General features: G+C 29.5%; 2 protein-coding genes across 2 annotated transcripts; one reads left to right on the top strand and one right to left on the bottom strand.

The window, feature by feature from the left end:
- Positions 1-4,072: 4,072 nt before the first annotated feature.
- On the bottom strand, positions 4,073-4,890 carry LOC135953923 (protein PBDC1). Its single transcript, XM_065503957.1, has 3 exons — positions 4,742-4,890; positions 4,576-4,683; positions 4,073-4,504 (listed from the first exon to the last, which is right to left on the bottom strand). The coding sequence occupies exons 1-3, from the start codon at positions 4,751-4,753 to the stop codon at positions 4,112-4,114; spliced, it is 513 nt and encodes a 170-aa protein (XP_065360029.1). The 5' UTR covers positions 4,754-4,890; the 3' UTR covers positions 4,073-4,111.
- A 274-nt stretch (positions 4,891-5,164) lies between these two features.
- Positions 5,165-6,219, top strand: RpL26 (ribosomal protein L26). The gene is made up of 2 exons (XM_065504254.1): positions 5,165-5,265; positions 5,620-6,219. The coding sequence occupies exon 2, from the start codon at positions 5,643-5,645 to the stop codon at positions 6,090-6,092; it is 450 nt and encodes a 149-aa protein (XP_065360326.1). The 5' UTR covers positions 5,165-5,265; positions 5,620-5,642; the 3' UTR covers positions 6,093-6,219.
- Positions 6,220-11,816: the final 5,597 nt, after the last annotated feature.

The raw sequence follows: 11,816 nt of genomic DNA on the forward strand, positions 1-11,816 counted from the left end.
AACTTCCTTCGAAAGCCTTATCTTTAATTCACTCCACAAGTTTTCTATTGGGTTTAAATCAGGGGATTGGCTGGACCAGCTTAAAACAGGTACGTTATTCTCCAAGAACCAGTTTTTAACTAATCTTGAACTATGTTTTGGGTCGTTGTCCTGCTGGAATGTCCATATTAATGGCATATTTTCCGATGCATATGGAAGCATTACGTTTTCCAATATGTCTCTATACCCACTAGCATTCATGGTATCTTCTATTCGGAATATCGGACCAACACCATTCCATGAAAAGCAACCCCAAACCATTATGTTTTCCCCGCCATGTTTTACCGTCTTTTTTGTAAATTTAACGTGGAATTCTTTTCCTTTTGGTCGGCGTACATTTCTTTGGCAGTCGTTTCCAAACAAATTTATTTTTGTTTCGTCGCTCCATAAAATATTTCTCCATTTTTTTTCGCCTTCACACCCGGACCATTGTAAGTGCTCTTTAGCAAATTCTAATCTTGTCTTGATATTTTTTTGGCGCATTAGTGGCACTTTTCTGGCAATTCTTCCCGGCAATTTAGCTTGTAAAAAAAAAACGACGACGAACTGTTTGTGGACTGATTTCGTTACATAGCTCCGCAGAAATAGCTTTCGATGATATGAAAGGGTCTTTTTTAACCATAAGGACGATCCGCCTATCTGTTTCTGGACTGGTTTTCTTTGGTCTACCGCGAGTTTCTCTTTTTTGTTTTTTAGATAAAGCATTTTGGACAAAATGTAAAGATCTTCCTATGCTCTTTGCTATTTCCCGTAATTATTTTCCTTGATTTCTCATCGTTTGAACAATTTTTTTCTCATCTTCGGTACAATGATGATTTCGTCCCATTTTCTTCAAAAGAGTCCTATTTTTTATAAAATTGTTGCTAAAATTTAAATTATACTTACTGTTTCACGTAAATAGGAACAAAAAATTGCACAAAAAAAAAATTATATATAAACAAATTACAAATTACTGATGTGTATCTATTTTTATGAGCAAATAATTTTTTGTAATTCAAATAAATTCGTTTTTAAAAATCAACATGAAAGCAAATAGTTGCCAGATTTTTGACTGACATGACATTGCCAGATAGAAATTTTAATAATATGATGTATTCTTAAAGGGCACCATACACTATCAAAATGCTTGATGTCACTTTCGTGTACGTGTAATTTGATGCTTTGATGTACACTTGATTGATGACTCGTCAATCTGCATTTTATTTTCGATTTTGTGGTGTTAACACCAATAGCGGGAATTATATTTAATTTTTATTTGCACTAAAATGTATTTAAAAATGTCAATATCGTATGTAACTTTAATTGCAATAACGAGAACATGTTGAGAATAAAGAAAAAAATCAAAATAATAAGCGAAATATGTAATATAAACAAATTATTCTCTTCATCCGACACGCTCATCAACCTCACGCCTTGAAATATTTTTGTAAATGACTTCGTGATTGATGAGAAAACACCATACACTATCAAAAAGTGACATCAAGCATGCTAAAAATCAAAATGTTTTTGATTTTCCATCAAGCGTTGTCGGTGTCACACATACAAACACATTTTCACTAATACTACCATAGTGCTTGATGAGTATTTTGATAGTGTATGGTGCGCTTAACGCTTGCGAGGAAATGTTCAATGTTACCGCCATTTAAATTTTTTCCAATTAGGTGTATCTATTATTTTGAGCAGATGTGTATCTGTGATGAAATTCTGACAAAAAATAAGAAATTTAGACGTAAAAGTAATAAATATTACACGGAATCTGTTTTTTTATAATTAAGTTATTAATATCAAACGATTTTATTCAATTTTATATATGTATATTTTTCATCAATCATTCGAAAAAAAATTAAAAATAAAAAATAGTTGACTTTTTTTTTGCAAAATCAAAAACTTTTTTTCATTTGCAAAAAAAATCAAACATTTTTTATTTTTATATTTTTTTTCCAAATATTGAAGAAATAGCTATCTAAACTATTTGGAACAAATTTTGCTAAGAGCAATAGCATGAGAAAAAACACCTGTTTGGCCAAAATGTAAAATTTTGACCCTCTCTAACTCAGGGAGTTCTTGACCGATCCTGTTGAAAAATTTTGTATAAACTACTATCCAATCTAAAATTCCTCCCAGCCGCTTAACAATACAATTCTTAGTTTCTGAGATATTTATAGCAAAATGTCAAAAAAAAAATAATAATTTTGCATTTTTTTCAGTTTTTTTTTAGATTTTTTCAATTTATGTCCGAACAAAACATTTTATCGTCAAGCGGCTCGGAGGAATTTTAGATATTTAAGTTCTTGCCCAGGTGCAAAGTTTCGAGCAAAACTCTTCAGCCGTTTTTGTGCCATTTGAAATATAAAGTTGTGAATTTCAGCGTACTGATAAATTTTTTATTTTAAACGATAGATTTGTACACCAGCTAAGTATCCCAAAATTAAAAACAATTGTTTTTATATTATTAAATAAACTACGGCGTCTAATTCGAATTCTGTTGGAAAATCAAAGTCGCAAATATCATCCTATATTTCACACAACGGATAAATGAGAGCCGCCCTAATGTCCGTTTGAGGTAGCCAAATGTATCCCCCAATGAATAGAAGTAGTTTGGTATAAATATATTTAAGTTGGAAAAACGTTTTTTGATATATTGCTAGCTATGTAATCACTAAATTTTTAAATAATTTTTGAGTGTTTTCATACAAAAAATTGAAAATGGTTTTCATTTCGTGTTTCTGAATCAGGCCCAGCATTATTTGAAACTGAAAATCAAGTTTTTGTATTGTTCAGTATTGTCTGAAAACACTTTTACAAATACTTTTTTTAATTCTTCTGATGACGGGTTACAAAATTCGAAAAGTTAAAAAAAACCGAAACCGATGGAGTTTACAAAGATGAAAAAACCGGTTGACCGGTTCGTGTTTCTGAATCAGGCCCAGCATTATTTGAAACTGAAAATCAAGTTTTTGTATTGTTCAGTATTGTCTGAAAACACATTTACAAATACTTTTTTTAATTCTTCTGATGACGGGTTACAAAATTCGAAAAGATAAAAAAACCGAAACCGATGGAGTTTACAAAAATGAAAAAACCGGTTGACCGGTTTTGGATACGTTTGTTCCCCGAGAGTTTTTTTCTCATTGAAATTGAATAGGAAAAAAATGAGAAAAGGGAAAAACTCCCTCGGAATTTTTATTCATAATTGGGCTGATATCGTTAAATTGAAATATTCGTTATATCGAGCAAAATTTATTCACATATTTTTATTAAATTTCCGAATGATTTTTTGACCTATATTTTCCAAGTTTTTGCATATAATATAATCAATTGTACAAATCGCCAAAGTCTCTTCTATTTACTACCATTTAAACTTTGAAACACTTCAATAAAAAAAATTAAATTGGATAATCATAATAGGAAATAACATGATTATCATTCCGATCTAAAGTAGAATTAATTCCCTATTTATTAAAACAATTTTTTATCGGAGTGAAATCTCTTATTTTCAAATGGCAGTTTTACGGTTTTCTAATATTTCGTTTATTATACGCTTCACCAATAGTGATAAGTTTGTACTGGAAAGAATTTTTTAAAAAAAATTTATATTGTGTACATCTAGAGAAAATAACCTTTTAAACCATATAAGTTTCATCAATATTGGTGGACAATAACATACTTAAAAGTGTACCACAAAAAAACGTGTGGTCCATTTATATATAAGATTTTCTATATTTTTCATTTGCGAACCCATACAGTATATTCTTTTAGAGAGTAAAGCTAAGCTATGTCCGGGCCAATAAAAACAAATATTTGTTCAAATCTTTCTTAAACGTAATAAATATTAACTGATTGACTATATTAGCATTTTGTTTTTAATAAAAAATAGTCTAATGGGTCTATTATGGATGGCAACCGAACTAAAGTTTCGTTGTAAGTTTCCAAAATGTTATTACAATTGGCAACTGGCAGGTATCATTGTTGGCAACCAGAAATTTGTGGCAACGCAACTGAAGTTCGGTTGCCAACCGTAATCGACCCATAATTCTATGTTTAAAATCTTATATTTAATAGATAATAAAATCTATTTAGAAACTTCTTGGTATAATTTATTTTCACTTGGTATTGTGGCAGATTTTGGAGCTGGACGAAATTTTTGGTGCACTTCATTATTGTATCCTTCGCGATTTCTTGCTATTTCTATAGCAAGGAATTGAATGCGTACAACTAAAATAGAGTTGTCGGGAGAAAATTCTTCTGAAGAACTGGAGCGCATTAAGGTGCCATAGGAATAATCTTCCAACTTGTTGAACTTATCTGCGAACTGTCGCCATTCATGCTTCGCTTCCGGAGATTTAAGTATATCGTCGGTCAAAACGTCGACCTTCAAGTTTGGAAAATCTTGACGAAATGTTTGATATATTTGATCATCATATGGTGTCAGTTTAATGCAAGATGGATGGACACTTGTCAGTAGCTGCAAATTTTACATTAAGATTTAGTTAATTTATTGTTAAGTACGTAGGAATGCATGTATTTATGACTTACATTAAAATACACTTCGGCATGATCCATGGCCTTTACTGCCCACATTTCCTCTACTAAACCGTCATTGCCAAATTCATCAGCTGGTCGAGATAAAAGTGAAGCTCCTTCCTAAAATATCATTTTCCTCTATAATTATTATTAATCGTAGGTCATTAATTTTACTAACCATCATTTCCATTTTAATTTTTTTGTTTTGCAATTTTTAAGAATCAATTCCGGCACGTGTGATTAAATCCGTATTTTTCTACTTTTCTATTTATTTCTTTGTTTTTTTCTATTCCCTTTGATTCCCAGTTCATACCAACAAGTGTCGAATGGCATAGATAGGGTTTGCGAGTAATGAGTTTCGAAGCATACTATTATTTTCTAGTCTGCCAGAATTTGTGTTTAAGACGCAAAGTATTCACAAATGATACTTTAAATTATTTATTTTTAACTGAACAAATAATTAACCATATATTTTGTTAAATCTTTACACAATTCAAAATTGTTCAATTAATTCATTCGAAACCCCTAAGGGTAATATAACATTATTTTGTAAAATACAACTCTTTTGTTTTCGTTAAGAACAGTGTTGTATTATGTTTGACGTATATGAAACTGAACGAAATGTTGTTTGACATCTTTTTACTTCCGACAGTGCAACTGTCAAATTCTTTCTTTTTCGTATTTTTACGATAGTTGTTTGGTGTAAGTTTTTTTCGAGTAGAATTTTTATCAAAAAACATCGTAATTAAACAAATATTCTAAAAGAAATTAATGAATGCAAAATATAACTAAAATATTAAATTAAGTTGAAGTGCAAAAATTTTCTTTAAAGTGTTAATGAAAATGTAGAAAATAAAAGTCCAAAAAAAGCGAGAGTGCTGAAAAAACATGAACATGCCATGATAAAAGAATATGTAAATAAATCTATGTAAATGATATTGGACAGTGTGATTTAATTAAAAGTGTGCAACATTTTCATTAGCGCTAAATACGTATTTAAATTGTTCGTTGGTGAAATAACAAACTAATAAGGCATTTGTTTCTGTTTTGTTTTAGTGAACGCAACTTGAGCCGCCAACATGAAATTGAACAAGTTTGTAACATCTTCTCGCAGAAAGAACCGCAAGCGTCATTTCCAGGCCCCCTCTCACATTCGTCGTCGTCTTATGTCTGCTCCCCTTTCCAAGGAGTTGCGTCAAAAGTACAATGTCCGTTCCATGCCTATCCGCAAGGACGATGAAGTTCAAGTAGTCCGCGGCCACTTCAAGGGCAACCAGGTTGGAAAAGTTGTACAATCCTATCGTAAAAAGTTCGTCGTATACATTGAAAAGATCCAACGCGAGAACGCCAATGGTACCAATGTCTACGTTGGTATTCATCCCTCCAAATGTTTGATTGTCAAATTGAAATTGGACAAGGACCGTAAAGCTATTTTGGAACGTCGCGGCAAGGGACGATTGGCCGCTTTGGGCAAGGACAAGGGCAAATACACGGAAGAGACTGCTGCTCAGCCCATGGAAACTGCCTAAGCAAACAGACTAACGTTACTTTTAGTTTTTATAGTTGTGCTTCTACCTTTGTCAAATGGTTGGAACACTCCTGCGTTTTATTTTTTATTAAATAAAATTGGAAATTTTATTTCTTTATTATAAAGAAGATCCATCCATAATATGTTTTCATTATTCATCGATAACAAGGTTTGTATTTCTCATTGAGATTAGGAATTGGAATCGGAAATTATTTGTTTATTGTTTATATTAGATAAAACAAGCTGAAATGTGATGTTTATTTGTTGAATACCTATTTTCCGTTGTAAGATGGCATTTAAAAAAATCTAAAATTAACCGTTTATCAGTTATAGACCAAAGGAAAAAAATGTTTTTTTTTGTAATTTGTTTCGTATGTGTAAAAAGGGTTGGTTGATTAACAGATTCTGAAATTGTATCCTATAAATCATTATACTGCATTGTACTTCTCTTGCATGTATCAAGGGTTCGAAAGAATACGTAATTCCACATTCAAAATCAGATTAAAATTGGATCTCAATCATTCCATTACTTAATTTATTACCAGGGCTGCGATTTTCATGCAAATACATGTTTGCAGTCAGTAGTAACACAATAAATTTTGACCATAGTTGGGGGTAGTGCACTAAATGTTGATTGAAATCAGCATTGCACCATCACTCACTAAAATTGCAAAAAAATTAGTTTGCACTATTTTTTATCAGCTTTAGTGATAATGCATAATTCTTAACTAGCACAAAAAAAAAAATAGTGATAGTGATAATTTTTTAACTATCACTAAACGAAGATTTAGTGCAAAAATCTGCACTACAATTAATTAGTGCAAAATTTTAACCTCCAATCAAAAAAAGGCTGCATTAAACATAACATCACTAAATTTTCAAAAATGAGTAGTCATGAAATTGTTGAATCCAAATTCGAAAAATAAAAATTTGTAATATTTTTTGTTATTTTTAATGAAATATTAGTCTTAAGTTTTAAATTAGTGTACAGAAATAAACTTAAACCATTTTGAACTTAAAAATTTAGTCCACAATTTGAAGTTGCACTCAAATTAGTGCATACAAAAAAGTTGCAATAAACTGATGATTGCATTTTTTTAAATCAACTAATTTAATTTTGAGTGCAAAATTTTTTAACTCACTATCACTAATGTTTAGTGAGGCTGCTAATTTTCAACTCATCACTAAATATGAACAAAATGATTGCACTAATTTTGCACTATCACTAAGTATTAGTGCAAACTGCAAAATTAGTGCACTACCCCCATCTATGATTTTGACCAATTTCTTTTCCGATTTAGATGATTTGCAACTTGCACACAATGCACAAAAATCGGTGTTTATAGAAAAAAATATCAAGAAAAAAAGTATAAAAATTGCAAAAAAAAAATGCAAAACCAAAAAGGAGAACAAATTATTTTTAAATTTTTATTAAATTTGTATGTTTTTACTTTTCAATTTCTGATGTATTTTTTAACACTGCACCATTTCTAAAATAATGGAATTTAAGAAAATTCCAATTGAATTTCTGTATACCAATTGAAATTTCTGAAATACAAATAGAAATTTCTGAAAAACAATTGCAAAATTCTAGGGCCGAATTACCGCAATCGATAGCGGGTAAAACTGATCGTAATTTTGTTATTCGAGATTATGGCATTCGATATCGAACAGGAAATTTAGGGCCATTATTAAAACTTGCCTTTATGTTCGAAATAGTAAAATTTAACTTTTTCTATAGCTTAAAGTTACCTTTTACTATTTCGAACATAAAGGCAAGTTGTAATAATATATTTTGCCCATAGTATATTTTGTTATAATTCCGATACGAATGCTGTAATTCGGCCCCAGATATACAATTAGTAACTTTTTAAGTATAAATTAAAAATGCTGAAATACAAATGGAAAGTTCTGAAATACAAATGGAAATTTCTGAAATATAATTTAATTATTCTCAAATTCAATTAGAAAATCCATAAATATGCAAAAAAAAAAAGCACAAAAAAGACAAAAAATCGGAAATTCATAGATTTTTTTAAATTAACCATACGCCAATTTGATAAAAAAACGGTATTTATTTAAAAAATCTGCATTCGATATCGAGCAAGAAATTTTATACATTTTATAATAAGCTCGATTTTCCATACAGTTGTATTGATTTTCAATTAATTGGTTCCGAGACTCATAATTTTAGCTGAAAAAATAGATTTTTCAATAAAAAATATTTAATATATTTAAAAAATAGTTTTTATTATTGCAAAAAAATAACAATTCATGGGAATAATGCAAAAATAAATAACAAAAATATTAAAATTAAAAATATGGAATTCTTAGAATAAAATCAAAAGTCTATATCGATGTACATAGTATGTATTTTTTAACTTTAGTAATCTAAGGGCCATTATTACAACTTGCCGTTATAGTTAAAGTTACCTTTTAGCTGAAAAAACTTAAAGTTAAGTTTTCTATTGCTTAAAGTTACCTTTAACTATAACGGCAAGTTGTAATAATGGCCCTAAATCGATTATCATTTCAACTGTAGGATTTGTCAATCTTACTAATTTTGTTATGTACTTATCTGTTTTAGCTTTGTACAAACCTTTTCAAAAATTTTAAAAAGACGCAACCGGGTATTAGTGTACTTAAAATTTTACTGTTTATAAAAAAGTTTATTAACATAAAATTTTTAAAATATACATATTAAAAATAAAATAAAAAATAAACAAAATTAAAACAAAACTGAATTTTATTGAATGTTATTAAAAAAATCGGAAAAGTGTCTTTTTGACGGCGAAATGTATGTAGAACATTTTTAATTATCACAGAATAATAATTAATTAAAAATATATTTAGAGTTTGGTTTAGGTCAAAAATCGGATTACGGAAAGCATACGGTCAAAAATATGAGATTGCGTTAAAAATTAATCGGATTAGGTTTACAGAAAAACTCAACCCTAAATAAACAATTTAACACCTTATAAAGGGGTTAATGCAAGGTACCTAAAAAAGAACTGAAACATGCTCTACAATTAAGTTATATCGGAAATTTTTATTTTTATTAAAAATCAATTCATGACTTCAGTTATTAATAATGTTTGTCTGAATATTATTCTAAATAAACGGGTTAAAGGTTTGAACTCAGACTTCAAGAAAATACAATTTTGTAACCATGAGACTTTATTATACCCTTCAACTTCGTGAGAAGGGTATATATATGTTTGTCATTCCGTTTGTAATTTCCACAATATAATTTTCCGACCCTATAAAGCAGGGAAGCGCAAAAAGAGAAATTGTAGTTTGTGTGCATGTATGGGTTAAAAATAAAAAACCCGCAACAACATCAAGCAACAGAATGAAATATTTGTATTTTGTTTACCTAAAAATATTTAAAATTTGTATTTTGAAGTATAATTTGGTGAAGGGCATATAAGATTCGGCACAGCCGGAATATAGCTCTCTTACTTGTTTTTAATTCTGATCGTTGTGAAAAGTTCAACATTTAAGAAAATTTATTGAAATTAGATTATTTTTAAAGGTGTCGTTATTGATTCCGGAGTCGATATATCGATGAAATTGACATCTCGATGCCCCCAAATAACTTGCAAACATGTTTGAAACATCAACATATCGGATATATGTAGTCATGTTTTGGGAAAATGGCTGATTTGTTTACCTATGTATATATCAATCTCATGTACACATACAATATCGATATCAAATGTCAAAGATCTTTCCAACGATGTATATAACGCCTTAGATATTTGGATCGACAATGGCTCAATATCAGAAAAATATTTTCTACTTAATTTTTTTCTTATTGAAGTCTACAGATAATGCTAGTTTTGAATCGGTACAAATTTTGTTATTTTATTTGAAACAAAGTACAGTACCAGGTAGTGTAATAGTAAATCGTTGCGGCTAGAATATATATATATGTATATTTAAGATAAATACTTGAATTTTTTTTCATCAACTGAATTTTAAGTGCGTTAGAGCCAAAATAAAAGGACCTCTAAGGGTATGCAATTTATTATTAATGTTTCTAGTTTCTCAAAAATGTTTGGAAAAATCGGTAAAACATATATGGACAAATATATGTGGAAATACGTTGACCCATCTCAGCCAACATCCGCTGTTAATAACATGATATGACCGAAACTAATGGAACTAAAAATACGAAATTTGGTTCGAATATTTTATAATAATAAAAATATAATGATATAAATGTGAGAAAATATGTTTATTTAAAAAAAAAATTTGTTGGTCAAGTTGTAGAAAAATCTTATGAGTTCGTGGTGAATATGTATTAATTGATACAGTCGAATAAAACACACTTGTGTGTTAAAACAGTCCTCATGCATACATATTTGTGGAAATATTTGAAAAAATAATTGACAATTACATGGAATTTAGCAAACAATTTTTGTCTTAATTACCTGGCCACCACTGTATATATATTCATATATACCGCACAATAACAAGTTCACATTTACTGTTATATTTAGCACTAGCTGACCCGGTGCGCTTCGCCACCCCAATTAGAAGAAATAAATAGTACTATCAAGTCTCACTTTGTGAATCTAATTGTAAAATTTCTGGGTCCATTATTATAGAAAATGCAAAATGTGTTCCTAATTTCAAATTTTTAGGTTTATTATTATAAAATATTCAAAAAGTACCATTGCAATAAGGAAATAGTACCATTGTTTATCACTTTTAAATTCGCATTCACTAAACCATACCCCGTCAAGTTTGAATTTTAGATTTGTATATCATGTCCTATATTATCAACTAATTTTGTTTCTATAATACTTAATATTTAATAAATTATCACAATACCGAAACCGATCGGTTTTTAATTTTTTAAAACCGAAACCGCGGTTTTGAAATTCTTAAATTTTTTGGAAACTCTAGGTCCATTATTATAGGAAATTCAAAAAAGTACCATTAGAATATATAAAAAGTACCAAAAATCCCCCACTTGTGGTTTCCCACTCACTCGGGTCCATATAAGCTTAATTTCATGGCTTTAGGTTCATTGGTGAAGAAATTACAAAAAGTACCATTCGAATAAAGAAAAAGTACCAAAAAGTCTCCCCTAGAATTCTAACTCACGTAGGACCATGTATGCTTAATTTCATGTTTTTAAGTCCATTGTCATATAAAATTCAAAAAGTACCATTAGAATAAACAAAAAGTACTACGGGGTATCCGCTTGAATTTTCAATCACTTAGGACCATATATGCTTAACTTCATATTTCTATGTCCATTATTACAGAAAATTCAGAATTCTCACTTACTTAGGACCATATATGCTTAATGTCATGTCTCTAAGTCCATTGTTATAGAAAATTCAAAAAAGTACCATTAGAATAAAGAAAAAGTACCAAAAAGTCTCCCCCTAGAATTCTCACTCACTTAGGACCATATATGCTTAATTTCATGTTTCTAAGTTCATTGTTATAGAAAATTCAAAAAAGTACCATTAGAATAAAGAAAAAGTACCAAAAAGTCTCCCCTAGAATTCTCACTCACCTAGGACCATATATGCTTATTTTCATGTTTCTAAGTCCATAGTTATAGAAAATTCAAAAAAGTACCATTAGAATATAGAAAAAGTACCAAAAAAAACCACACTTGTGGTTTCCCACTCACTCGGTTTATACATATATAAGCTTTATTTCATGTTTCTAGGTTCATTGGTGAAGAAATAACAAAAAGTAC

The sequence above is a fragment of the Calliphora vicina genome, chromosome 3, assembly GCF_958450345.1.
Source record: "Calliphora vicina chromosome 3, idCalVici1.1, whole genome shotgun sequence".
NCBI lineage: Eukaryota > Metazoa > Arthropoda > Insecta > Diptera > Calliphoridae > Calliphora > Calliphora vicina.